The following is a 14,985-nucleotide window of genomic DNA, read 5'->3' on the forward strand; positions in this document are numbered from 1 at the left end:
AAATAATGATAAGACATATAAGAAAAATAAGTGGAATGTAGACAAGGTAAACAACTGTGAGGCCCCAAGTAGATATGGCTGAAAGTTTGGAGGGGGGACTTAGTCGTGAACCAAGTTCTTTTTCGGTAAAAATTGAAATAGAATTCAAAGAAAACGAAAACAGAAAATATTTTGTGATAAGCAGAAGCAATAGAGCATACTAAAGATAAATTGCTGATTTCAAAACCAAAGAAAGTATTCAACAAGGAAGTATGAAGTCAGATAAACAAATAATATATGATCTCATATATGAAGGCTAAAAATTGTAGAGTCTACAGTTAACTAAAGTATTTTTCTTCTCGAATACTAAGAAGAAGACGTGTTGACCTCAACTTGAATGAGATTTTTCTTACACCAAGAGGATCTTAATTACCAAATTCTACATTCAGTAAAGTTATGTATGTCCTGAATAATTTATATACTAAATTTCAATTATCAAAATAAACAATTAAGTTAGAATTCCGACCGTGTCTCTAGTCGATTGGGTTCTCTGGTCGGCTGGTGCCTACTAGTAATCATGACTATAAAATATAATTTGTTGCCGAACTTTAAAATTAGGAAAAGGGTTTATAAACACACCATTATATAAGATACATTCAACATTCCTACCATTTCTACTTCCGCTATGTTGGTACAAATATCAATACACCAACTTTATTCATTTATACTTAACTGCTGCAAAATCAGCGCCAAACTTTCCCTATCGAAGAAAGAACATGCGATAGTTCTCCACGCTAAAGAAGACGTCAAACTTTATAGACTACGTTAAAGACTACATCGGTTATATTATAGGCCCAAAAAAAAATTAGTAAACTCAAACTTTGTTGGCCATTTACTAAAGAATCGCCCAACTCGCAGTTAAGAGCGATGGATTTAAGATAGTGATTAAAACTAAGATTAAGATTATTAAAACTCACCCGGCTTCCTGGTTAAACTGCGCTGGGCTTTCGACATCCTCGTTGACGTCTTCTTTAGGACTTCTGGGTTTTCAGTCTCTTGAGCTCCCAGATATTACTACACTGTTCAATGATAAAGTGGTTTGGGTGGGGGTTGGCACTAACATTCCTGACGGTTTGATTTTGACTGGGAGGTGGAGCGGATGATATTTGCTTTATGGGAATTCTCCATATTGAAGGTAACCGAATGCATTTATCTCTTTTATACAGACAATTTGGCTTTTTTTCAATGTCTATGGCTTCTCGGATAATTCGTCGCTTATAGAAGCGGATGGGAGCTATGGTTTTTGGTTCTGGAGTTTTCAAAATTAATTTTGTGACCTGTATGAAGATGGTGTTGAGATTGAGGCCTGTGGATGATCCTATTGAAATGATTTTTGCGGTAACCATTTAGGATGAGGGCTTGTTTTCAATAGAGAGCTCAGCGGGTCTACTTGCTTCATCGCAAAGGCATATTGATCTGGAGACAAGGTTATTAATGACTGAATTAATTTGTGAATGTATATGATGAGAGTTGGTATACAAGTAACAATTGCTATGGGTAGGTTTTCGGTAAACAGAGTGATGAAAACCTTGGGATTGGTTTTTCTTTATAATAACGTCGAGAAGCGAGAGGAATGAATCGGTTTCCATCTCCATCGTGAACTGGATACTATGATGTATACCATTCAGATGGGTTTAAAAAGACACTAAAGCATACCTACCTTGGGGCCAAATGACGAATTTATCGTCAAAATATCGTATTTAACATGTGGCTTTGATCATTGATGTGGATAGTGCTCGGATCACAAAGTCTTTTATGAAGATATTGTAAATTACTGGAGATGGTGGGGAGCCCATTGGGGCACCATTTATTTGTTTGTAGAATTCATTTTGGAAGATGAAATAAGAATGTTTGAAAAGAGTGAAACGATGTCGAACCTGAATAGAATGTCTGACGGTGAGATATGGTATTGTTTAAGAAGTTCGATGAAATGAACAGAATTTTTGACGAAAGATGAAGCATTTTCGGCGAGAGGTTTTTGCACGAACCCGAAATATACATAATGTACTTACACTTGGGAGTAAACGAACAGGGTCTGTGGAGAAGGCGATATAACTTTGAACTCTATAGACTTTTTGGTGATGCAGATATTGTGAAGACCATCAAAATAAACCGCCTAAGGTGGGTGGGCCACGTTATGCGGATGGATGAGAGTGATCCCACTAAAATAACTATGCTAAACAGGCCGGTCGGAAGAAGAAGAAGGGGGCGACCTAAACTCAGATATCTGGACGATCTACAGGAAGATCTGAGGGAGATTGGAGTGAGGGGCTGGAGAAGACAGACACTCGATAGGGAAGGATGGAAGAATGTTTTGAAGCAGGCCAAGGCTCACGAAGGGCTGTAGCGCCAACTGATGATGACTTACACTTACGTATAAATACTTATAACACTTATTACTCTGCTCATCGACATATATTATAAAATAATGATGAAAAAGGTTAAAATACTATAAAAGAAAATAAAATTTTTAAATTAAGAAAAAATTAAGGTTTTTCTAAAAGTTAAGAATTAAAAGTAATTCGCTGTTTTCAATCTCAGTGCTACAAAAATGGATACCATTACAGAGAAAATTAAAGGCCATTTACAATCATGTGCCTTGCGAACCTACGAAACCACCTGAAAAAAGAAAAAATGAATAGGTACCTATATGAGAAAGGAAAATTTATACCAGTATCAGCGTTACATATACACAATTTACTTATTAACCTTTTAAAATATTCGTTTATAAGTAATAAAAGTTGAAGATAATAAGATATCTGTCATTTGATTCGTGTTGTTAATAGTCAATATTTTATTCCCATGGAAACAGTTTATTTCCACCAGAAAAGTGCATCTGGTGCTGCGGTTATTTACACTTCGTTTCGGTCCTCTCATAAAAACTACATTGTTTATTTTTTTCTTTCACGAGATTAAAATAAAACAAGTGGGGGCAGGTACGTTATTTTTATCTGTTACTGTGCTGATTGACGATTTATCAAATGCAAAGACACACGTCGTTCCTGCATCCTGTTTACCATAAAATTCAAGTGTAATAATCGGTCTCTCTTTTTTAACTATACTTTTGAACTTTTTTATTATGTTTATATTATATCCAATACAGGTAATATAAACAATTATAAAAGTGTTATTAACCCAATTTAAAAACATTTTTTGCGATAAATATCGCCGTTTTATATTTTTTTGGGCCATGTGTTTGATATTTAAATTTTAATCATTTCGACTCAAAGTACCAAATGTGTAGTCGCTAAAAGTAATATTAAAATTTACTTAAAGAAAAATAATATCTTTCTTCTTCGCACTGCACATTATATAATTAATTTGATTTAATGAATTTTCTATTACATGGTCATAAAGTTAACTTATTCAAAACACACTTTTGTTTAGTAGACCAGAGAAATTAGCAAAAAAGCCTTTTTCGTGACATTCGTTGATACAGTTAACAATAATTATAATATAGAGATTAATCGTCATTTTGTATTTATAAACATTATTTGAAGCGCATAAGTAAATGCAAAACCAGACATTTGACGTATGAGTTGTTGTTGTTTAAAACGCAAAAAACCTACCAAAATCGTAATTTGACAAAAATGAACATCGCGTTTTAACCAAAATTTTCTATCTTTGATAGAGATAGGTATTACTTTACAACACATAAATTCGACTTGTTAGTAAAATCATATTTTTATTTAAAATCACATTTCCGTCTTCTGCACCATCAATATGATCTTTCGCACCCTTAGGATGTCAAAATAGTTTATTTATTTTGACATGCATAGTCTATATACAAATGTGTCATTAGATAAGCCTATTAATAGAATTAAAACAAAATTAGAGAATTATGTTAGGCAACTACAGTTCATCCCAAACCCTTCTTTCAGTGCGTCATAGTTGATCGAATTCTCTCTAACGCATTAAGCTAGAAGTGACAGAAAAAAACGTAAGTCTGTGATTATTATACATAAAACTTAGAAAATTATGTATCGTTCACGGGTATTTGCATATTAAAGCGAATTCTACTTACGGATATATAATTGGTTGGAGTTTAGAATGCGCTAAATAGATATCCAATCAATGATGCGCATAAATATAATTTGACGCAGATGGTCTCAATAGTGACAGTACTATGACAATGTCAACTGATAAAATGATAATTGTCATTCCAGGTTAGTATTTTCAGACATTTTACAGTGAAAATTTAATTTTGTATTTATTGTCATAAAAATATTTTAAATATGCCGAGATATACCGAGAAAGAACAAAGCCTAATATTAAAATTATTAAATTATTTTCAATTAGAAGATATTCATATGTATTAAAACGGTTCTTTTTAGAACCACATTTTATTAAAATATAAGATATAATTGATGCCAGCCACATATCCCCTGTAATCATTGATTTTAATGAATCAGGTTCTGAATCGGATTGTGGATTGTTTGAAATATAATATTCATTTTTGTTATTCATAAAAAAAGAAGGTAAACTTACATTCGGTATCTTGTTTTTTAACTAAACTCCATTAACACTATTTCATCTGCATACCGAAACTGGTAGATTAACTCAAAAATCGACTGCTTCACTATTTAAACTATTTACATAAACTTACATTCGGTATCTTGTTTTTTAAGTAAACTCCATTAACACTATTTCATCTGCATACCGAAACTGATAGATTAACTCAAAAATCAACTGCTTTACTATTTAAACTGTCCATTGTTTTTTTACTTAAACTTCATAACACTCTTTCATTTGCACACCCAATCTAGTAGAATAACTCACTATTTAAACTATTTTCACGATTTTATGATAAATCTTCACAAAATTAAACTAATGGCTGCCACAGAAACTTTCCGAAAATTACTTATCCGAATATGACTGATTTCAATCGATGCTATTTTATCACAGGAATGTTTGCTTTGATGCCTTGCAATTGCCAGTAAATTTTTTTATCTCGCAGTCAACTCTTAAAAGATTCTATAGGAGGAAGCGTTATTTTAAATAAACAAACATTCCAATTCCTTAGTGTTTATAATAAATAATAATAAATCCATAAATAAATCTTAGCTAATTAAGCACTTTCTTTGGAATGTATAGAATAGCAATTATGACAAAATGCCGTTCCAATATAAGGCGCAATAAAATTTTTTATACAGGACGGGACCTCTAATATGTAAAGTAAAAAAAAATTTGAATTCTTAAAGTTTTTACTTCACATTTTAAAAAAATAATCTTTTCACATTTAGCCGATTACAATCCTGCAACTGTCAGATTTAACTAAAATGTCATGCAATAATTCTCGACATTCTTAAAATCCTATATGACGTCAAAATTAGTGACGCACTGAAAGAAGGGTTTGGGACAGACTGTAGAACAAAGAACAAAGAACAAAGAACAGCTGAAGATAGACAAACGTTTGCCACCATAACCGCTAACCTCCATTGATGGAGACGGCACTTGAAGAAGAAGAAGTAGAACAAAATTAAATGTATCAACTATAATGGAGTTATTGACATGCTTCTTCTTCTTTTTTTCTTCTTCCTCTTTATAAGCAATTTTGCTTGTTCATTTGTTAGGCATATGTCATTATTGGTTCTTACACTGTCTTTATAAATTCTTGACTACATCTCAGTGTTAATGTGTCTGCTTCGCCATAAAGTATTATTAAGGCATCCTGCCAGTCTATTTGCTTTTTGTACGTGATCTCTCACTTCTTTGTCCAGGTCTCCATAGCTGGACAGTGTAATTGCCAGGTATTTTATTTCCATTATTTGTTCAATACTGATTTAGTTTTCTGAGATGAGATTACAAAGTCAGAATAGCCATGTTGATTGCCAACGTTCGGAACGGACAAGGCACATGAAGAAGAAGAAGAAGAGATGAGATTGTCATATTAAATTCTTTTACTATTACGTTAAATCTGTGGATCTTTCTCTTCATCATCATCATCATCTTTGGCTCGACAATCCTCTGTGGATCTTGGCCTGCTCTAAGATTCATCGCCATTCTGTTCGGTTTCTGGCAACATGTTGCCATCTTCTGATTTTTAATATTCCGTAAGTCGGTTTCAACTCCATCTAACCACCTAATTCGCGGTCGGCCTTTGCTTCTTCTTCCTACAGGTGTTCCTGTGGTTAGCTTTTTAGCAATCGTATTTTCTGGCATTCGTATTATGTGTCCAGCCCATCTAAGTCGCTGTGTTTTACTGAACGTTATGACATCTGGCTCATCAAAGAGCTGATACAATTCAAAATTATATCTTCTGCGCCACTGCCCTCGGTCGTTTATAGCTCCCATTATTTTGCGGAGTATTTTACGCTCAAATATTCCCAAAAGTCTTTCATCTTTCTGCGTTAAAGTCCATGTTTCTGCTCCATATGTGAGGACCGGCCTCAGCAATGTTTTGTATATAATAATTTTAGTTCTTCTTTGAATGTTTCTTGAGTGGAAATGCTTTTGGAGTCCATAGTATGCCCTATTTGTAAGATTTATTCGTCTTTTGATTTCTTCGCTTGTTTTATTGATAGCAGTCAATAGCGACCCAAGGTATGTGAAGTTGTCAACACGTCCAAAGGTATGACTTCCAAAGGCTGTTTCTCGTTCCTCATTTGCTATCGGATCCTTTGTAACCAACATGTACTTGGTTTTGTCTTCGTTGATGACTAGACCGACCTGTTTCGTCGCTGTTTCCAATTCTAGGAGATATTGCTCAACATTTCGCTTGCTACGCCCTATTATGTCAATGTCATCAGCATATGCTAAGACTTGTATCGATCTATTGTAAATAGTACCGCCATCCCTAATTCGTGTATCTCGGACTGCCTTTTCTAAGGCAATATTAAATAGGAGGCAAGCCAGAGCATCCCCTTGTCTGAGTCCATCCTTTATCTCAAAGGATCTAGAATTCTCTCCCCGTATTCTAACAGTGGCTTCTAAGTTAGACATTGTCATTCTCGTTAGTCGGATAAGTGTCTCTGGTATACCAAACTCATGCATTGATTGGTATAGCACTGTTCTCTTGACACTGTCGTATGCGGCCTTGAAGTCGACGAATAGGTGATAGGTTTCAATCAATCAATGGGGATCTTTCTCTTAGTCTATCAATATTGCGTTGTCTGCGTAACAAAGTATTTTTATTTCTTTGTTTCCCATTCTGTATCTTCTGCCTTTGTTAACACTTTTGATAATTTCATCTATGATTAAATAGAAGAGCATGGGGCCCAATGAATCCCCTCGTCTTATTCCGCTGCCTATTTCTATAGGTTCTGTAAGTTGTCCATCTATTCTGACTTCCATCTTGTTATTTTGGTAGATGTTTTCGATAGTTTTTAAAATGTTTAGGGGAGCTTCTCTATAATACAGACGATGAATTACATCTTTGAGTCTTACTCTGTCAAACACCTTTTCTAGGTCAATCAGACACAGAAGTTCTGGTCTATTATACTCTAGTGATTTCTGAGTAATTTGTTTTATAACGAATATTGCATTTAGTTGTAAGTTTTAGGGTAGTATTTAACAAGTTTATACCTCTGTAGTTTTCTTTCTGTTTTTTGTCTTCTTTTTGAAATAGTAGAATTAGTTCCCTCGTTCTCCATTCTTCCGGTATTTTATTGTGTTTTATAATTTTATTAATTAATGTTGTTAATTGTTTTGTTATTGCTGATCCACAATATTTTAGTAATTCGCTTTGTAATAAGTAATTTGTTTCCGAACTTCCTAAACATGTATATTAAATTCTTCATTTGTGGTAATTTCTGATGTTTACGGTTCTAGCGTCGTTTGTTCTTCCTCTGCATAGAGCTTTTTTAGGTAGCCAATTCACGTATCCTTTTCTATGTGATTTGATTCCATTAGTTCCTTTACCTCCGTTCTTTGACCTCTTATGAAGCGCCATATTTCCTTTTGCAGACCGTAAAAATCATGTTCCTTTCCTTTCGAAAAGCGTTCCCAGTGATCATTTTTTATTTTTCTTACAAATGCATGTGTTTCGTTTCTAATTATCTTGTAATTATGGTATGCCTCTTGTGTTTTGGTTGACATGTATTTCGGGTAAGCTGTTTTCTTTTCTTTACATTTTTTCTTCACTTCTGTTCAAAACCATGAACGATTTATTTTTATTTATATTTCTTTCACCAAGAACTTCCTTGGCCGAAGCTAAGATATTAGACTTAATTTTTGCCAGCTTTTTTCGATCCATCATTTTCTGTGATATATGTGTTTCTGCTTTTTTCAGTTATTATTTTTTGGAATAAGTATCTTGTAAGCTTTCGACTTTTATCTTTGTGGTGTATTCTGGTGTTTTGTTATAACATATATGTGTTTTCATTCTGATTTTGCACAATACCAATTTATGATCGTCTTCTATTTCTGCTGATGTTAGTGCTCTCACCTCCAAGATTTGAGAGGGCTGTAACTCTCTATTCGACAGAATATAGTCTATCATAGATCTTTGTCCTCACTGTTTTCAAAAGTGTATTTGTATTGTTCTTTGTGAGGGAAAAATATATTATTAATCAGTATTTCGTTTTTATTTCTGATATTTTTATTATATCGCTGTTTTGTTCCTGGAACTATATCATTGCCAACACGGGCGTTAAAATCACCCATAATGATTATTTATCATTAGACATCTCGTTTATTACAGTCTGACGGTGTTCGTAGAAGTTTTCCCTTGTGGTGGCATCTCTGTAGTTCTCTGGTGCATAGATTGCTATCACATTCAGAGGTTTGACATCCAGTTTAACTTTGACACTTACTATTCTAGTTATTGACATTATGTACTAATAATACCTATTTTCAACCTATTTTCAATTAAATAATGAATTATATAAACACGATTTTGGTCTAGCAACGGGCTCTAGTTTATCTCCATTAAGTTTACTATCATCACTTGTGATTGTCTTTTTAAAGAAGAATCACATGCTATGATTTTTTTTAAGTTAAAGTTGATTTCATGTAATCGAATGAACTATCTTACAATAAAGTCGCCCCAGGAACGCAACTCAGCAATATTGTCAATATAATTTTAAAGTCATCTATTTTTTTTAACCAAGTAATGCAGCCAATAAATGAGATTATGTTAGGTCGTAAAGGGCGTTAAGAACATGCATCTTCACCGCCCTTACACCTATAGAGATCTTTTGTGCAGACCTTAATCTAGTTGAACTCTAGGATGCTAATACTTCTAATGAAGTTGATTAGCTTCCTAGGTGACTTGTTTCTTATATCAGAGGACGCTAGACTGACCTCATCTAGGAATTTTAGTCGTTTGTAGAACAGTGCTAAGTATTTTTGCCGTTTATTTTTTATTGTCACAGAAACGACAGTTCTCACTATCTCATTTGCCCATTTTTCTGAGATGAGCAAGAAGGCCAGTGATCAATTTGGTAGGCGACACTTTTATGAGCCTTTTTGCTTGCATTTGTCTAGGTGTGTTAGACCAATCTAATCTGAGTTGATTGAGTTCCCAGGTTCGGAGTTCCTCTCTAATGTGGCTTTCCGATAGTCCACAGAAATATTCTGGACCCTGGAATCCTGGAATATTAGCTCCTTCTTTTGCGAAGCTATCAGCTTTCTCATTTCCTTGTGACCTGGCGCCCACATTAAAGTTACTTTATTGCATTCCACCAGCTTCTTGAGAGATTATTCACAACCAAGCCAACTTTGACTCACAAGTAAATTACTTTAGAGTCTTTAAGGCGGCTTGACTGTCTGATAAAATAAAGACTTGCTCTACGGTTGAGACATTCTTGGGCACTAATGTCTATAGCATCTATTTCTACCTGAAAGATAGTTATGGCGTTTCCAAGAGATTTGGATAGCCTGAAATTGGGCCCAGTAACTACCCTTTCATCTATCTTGAGATTCATCCGTATACCATACGAGTGAACCTTCTTCTAGTTTCGTTTCAACTTCTTCACCCATTTGGTGGTTTTTTATGACAATTTAATTGATGTTTCGAAGTCGAATTTGACTGGTATGGCATCCGTCGGACTGTTCTTAGAATCCAATGGAATTTGTTTCAAGATTTTTAGGTGGCCAACTGGATCTTCAGGTTTCATAATTTGTGTCTGTCGCAGTTTTAAGGCGGTAGTTACTACCTCTTTCTTTACGCAGAACTGCAAGGGAGGAAGGTTTAGCAACGTCTGTAAGCTGCAGTGGGGCATGTTGACATTGCTACTATGATTCCCATACAAGCTAGATGCTATACTTTTTAAGCTTTTCGTTAGCTGTTATTTGTTGTGTTTTTCTCTCTGAAAAGTCGCTCTGAAGAGTCCTGTTAAGATGAAATACGTATAAGTGGATATACAGACGCACTATACTTGAAATCAAATCTTAACTGGCTTTCTTTTATTTCGATATGCTCTTTATGAATACAAGAAACCAATTTGCCAAAGATTTTTGCTTAGATGAGGAGATATGTTTTTCCCCTGTATATCTTTTAGCATCGTCTGTTTTGCTTTGCAATTCTTAGAAGGCACAGATTAAAGCAAACATCTGGATTATGTTTTGAAATAGAAATCTTCGGATTTCTACTTTCGAGATTTATAGCAAATAGTTCAACAAAAATCGTTTAAGCATATTGTACTGAACCATGTGTTGGTATGAATTATAGCCAAAAATAACTTAAAATGATTCAAGTCTATTTTGTAGCATATGTTCATATGTAGATTGAAATTCTCCAAAGGTATTTTTTAAAAACAAATAAAACCCCAAAATAAGTAAATAATATAAATTTATTTTCAACATAAATAGGTCTAATCTTATCATATTTTTTACAATACAAAAAACATACATTTTTATATCACAGCCTCTTTTAGCACACAGAAAAGTATAAAAAAATATATAACCTACAACACAGAGAAGAATTCAACTTTTCCTATCAATACCTCGAACTCAAAAATATTTTTAAAAACAGTACCTAATCCAAATTTTGATTACCAGATCTACTTACTCCTTTATTTATTTCCGTAAAAACTCAAATTCTTCTCTCGTAGGCTCAAAATATAAACTGAATGAACACAACATGTATAAAAATCAAATTTTCAAAAAACAACTTGACAAATACAAATCAGGGTAAATAAACCCAACAAATTGACAAATTTTCTTATAAAACAATGGCAACGTGCCATCCAAAAGGAATTTTCAAACATCCTTTATACAAATACAAATAGAAAAGACGAAAACTTTCTTCAAATAAAAGTTTTTATCTAATTTAAAGAGATCAGATATTGCAAAAATATTAAATGATCCCGAGAATGCGTTTATAATATATATAAATATGCTTTTCTAGCATCAAACAGATTCGTTCTCAGATTCATCAATGATCTTTTTACTGGATATTTCTCTACAATATTCAGTATTACAGAATTTTGCCAAAAAGAAAGTCGTCAAAAATTTCATCTAATTTAAGTTGCTACCACCATCCAGTAGAAACATAATTCCGGATATATTTTCTATTATTTTTTGATAATTTGAAAGTATTTTGTTATTATTTTACGTATTTTTTTAAGCTTTAATCTATCAATATGATTAATTTTTTCTTGTTAAGTTTTTGAAATTAAGTCATTTTTTTATCTATTTTATATATTATAAAAACATTCTCAAATTCTCTTGTATACCATTATATTTATAGTACAAACATCTCATATTGTACAAATGTAAAATTTAAGATTGAATACTTTTGATATAGTTTACATCTCTTGTGTTTTTCTAATAATAATTGTTGAACAATTGGTCTTAAAGGTATGTGTAAACAGCGAATAAAACTCTGCAGTAGACACTTGGTATCCAAAAATCTAGTGTACCATACAAAAACACCTACAACGATTCGTTGTTACAATAAATAAACAAAACAGTTTTTGCATGGTCGTAATCCTTGATAACGGTATTTAAACTACACAACTATTATTCACAGTAACAGAGATGCAACTTTTCTAGATATCTAAATACAAAAACGCACCAAAAAGGAGTTTCAAGTGCATCTCTGTTTTAAAGAGAAAATTCAGGAGACCGAAATCCTCCATTATCTAGAGTTACAAACTTTCTATCAAAATTTCTGCCAATTTTAGTGTCAGTTCCGTATTCTCCAGCGTACCTACACTGGTAAATATCAGTCGAATTGTCTCCTTTATTTTCATAATACAAAAAAGTTGTAGACTATTTTAATTTAATCAATGAAATGATGTCTACAAAAATAAATAAATAGTGAATTTTGTAACAAAAACAAAACCTTTTTGATAATTTTCATCTTACTTTTACTCAAATCATACTGAAACATTATTTTATCTATGATTACTTTCATCTATAATTACGTTGAAAGATAGTTTATTGATACGTTATGATGTCTATGTTGCTGTATACATCATTTCATTATTAAAATAAAATTTCCATTAACTTTATTTTAGTGTCTAAATGGAGCGCCATTTTAAGTCAGTTAAACGTCCATTTTGTGATCAAAATTCAATTCTATCTAATTTTTTAGCCCAAACGGCGCTCTTTTACATACAAAAACCTAAAAAAAATACCACATTTCGCATATGCGCTATCACCAAAGTTCATTCTTCTTACATACTATAATATCAGAGCTCCTTATAAAACTAAGAAGCCACAAAAGTCTTCAAGCCTCAGAAAAAAAAATTAACGAGATTCTAGCTCTTCGTTAGCGGTGGGTCATAGAGACACCGTCGCCGTAAAGTTCTGCCTCCTTCTGAGTATTCGCGCCTTATAAAGGTCTGATTTGTGGCATACGACGACGGTTCCTCCCTGGTTGGCGACTGGTGCCTTGTTGCAATTGCCGATTAGGGTTCCAAGCATTTTCGTAACGGAGAACTTTCTCGTTTTCTGAGTCCGTAGTGCTGAGCGACACTCGTTTAAAATCGTGTCGAATGCTGAATAGATTTCCGCTGAGTTTTCCGCGACCGATACTTCGTAGAATTGACAGTTGCTTTGGATCGCTAACGTGCGACCCTCCACCTCCTCGACCTGTAACAAAGAAAAGAAACCTTTAATATATAATAAAGAAATAGAGTTTTTAAGTAGTAAGATTAAGAAAAAAATATAGATTTCATAATATTTCCTATCGATTTAAATTTGTTTCGATCGGTTCTTGGCTACCTATTGAGCAATTTAGAATTCCTGGTGGAATTCCAAGCACCCGAATAATTTTAAATACCTGCAATAAGACAAGACACGGTCCGCAGATACGAGGCACACCCGACGGTAAATTTCGAAATGTTTTTATTGCCAAACAGACCAGACCTATTTTCAGCTATGCGCAGCGAACCAGTCTCGACTAATTTTATCTTTTCCCGCCAATTTATTATCTCCGTCGTCGTTTTACTCTATTTTGTAATGATATTATTGCCCTAAACAAAATATTGATGTTCGATTCACTGTTTGATTTCACTTTGGTATGCTAACGGTTCCTAAGAAGATTTAGGACAAAGAGTTGGGCTATTTTTATCGCATTCCTAGAAAGTTGCCACTTCCTTCTTAATGCAATGAGGTATCTTCAGAAAATCTTGCCTAGTATATAAAAAATAAAAAAAAAAGATTCTAATAGAATATATAATTAAATAAATTTAACGGTTAAGGAATGTTAAGATAAACAGTATATTTGTATCAACTTTAAAAAACGAGTAATCCCAACAAAATATCTTTTAATTATACCGATAAATTCCTGTTTGAATATAATCAAAGCATGAATGAATTTTTGTTCCAAACGATTTATTTATATCGAATTTTCAATGTCAAATATCGTTAGACCCATTAGCCAAAAGAAAAAGCGTGTGAAGGTTCTAGCATTGACAGTTTACTGTTTGGTATGAATATCAAAAGAAAAAATACAGATCAACAAACTTTGTTCCATTGATTTTTGTTTTTACAGCATGTCAATCAATCCCGTAGAGATAATCGCTTTTAATTGTTAAATGTTTATGAGTTTTGGACATTAATGTGGATCCTGAAGAGGACTGAAAATGGTTATCTATAGCTAAAATATGTTTGTTTTTTGGTCGTTATCGCCTGAGGATCTATATATGAAGATACTCTGCTGGAACTACAGAATTTCCTAGAAAATTTGGCTATTAGGAAGATCAATGTTTAGTTTATTTCCTTAGTATTTATGTGCTTTTTCCCGATACCTCATACAATTTTCTTCGTTATTATAATCTTAATCTTAGGTAACAACAAAAATGATAAGAAGCGATGATCTGATTAATTTCGATTATGTAAATTTTGTATAGACTTTTAAATGCCAACTTCTCAAAAACTAACAAATGAAAGCTTTTATTATAAACCACTACTATAAGTGTTCAAAATTGTATGTTTACAAATGCAACTTCCCGTTACCATACGAAATAATTTCACAGTGGTCGTCCTAGATTGATGTACATAATTTACGAGTAAAAAAACAAATATACTCATACAGTTTTTAGCCGAGTTTATCAATATTTTGAATAATCTTTTTCGATCTTCATTACAGCATAAGAAAATCAGATTAAATACTCAATTTGCCACAATCTAAACAAATTTCACGATGAAATATTCAATACGTTAACCCAATTTTTGGATCCCAGTCTGGCGATTGTTTGGAAAATATGGTCGATATATCATGAGAATGGAAATGACACACTTTTAGATGATCGGAGCGGTCTAGTTTTTTAGATAAACACCATTCTAGCCTTAAATATTACACATTTATACGCCGTGTAGCCGTCGCGCATCCACCAAACTTTTAACTAGTAGGCATTCGCCAAAATTTTAATAAAAGCGTTGACAATTTTCCAAGTGTTTTCATTGAAAAATAGTAATAAATGGTAGCTTATCTGTGCTATTTTAATTAATATGTGTATCTGTCTCTTGCAAAAGTAGGTAAAGTTCAATACTATATGACGAAATCTAACGATTTAGATGCCAAGATTTTATCAGTGATCAGAACAAAAAAAC

The 14,985-nt window shown here is 33.1% G+C and overlaps 1 protein-coding gene across 1 annotated transcript in view; it reads right to left on the reverse strand.

Annotated features, from left to right (window-relative positions):
* Positions 1-10,754: 10,754 nt before the first annotated feature.
* Positions 10,755-14,985, reverse strand: part of LOC140440959 (ras-related and estrogen-regulated growth inhibitor-like protein) — a 38,706-nt gene continuing 34,475 nt past the window's right edge. Inside the window, exon 5 of the mRNA XM_072531317.1 lies at positions 10,755-13,020. Coding sequence (XP_072387418.1) covers positions 12,709-13,020 — 312 coding nt within the window. The 3' untranslated portion in view covers positions 10,755-12,708. The remainder of the gene's footprint in view (positions 13,021-14,985) is intronic.

Source organism: Diabrotica undecimpunctata, chromosome 5 (assembly GCF_040954645.1).
Source record: "Diabrotica undecimpunctata isolate CICGRU chromosome 5, icDiaUnde3, whole genome shotgun sequence".
In the NCBI taxonomy this organism is placed as follows: domain Eukaryota; kingdom Metazoa; phylum Arthropoda; class Insecta; order Coleoptera; family Chrysomelidae; genus Diabrotica; species Diabrotica undecimpunctata.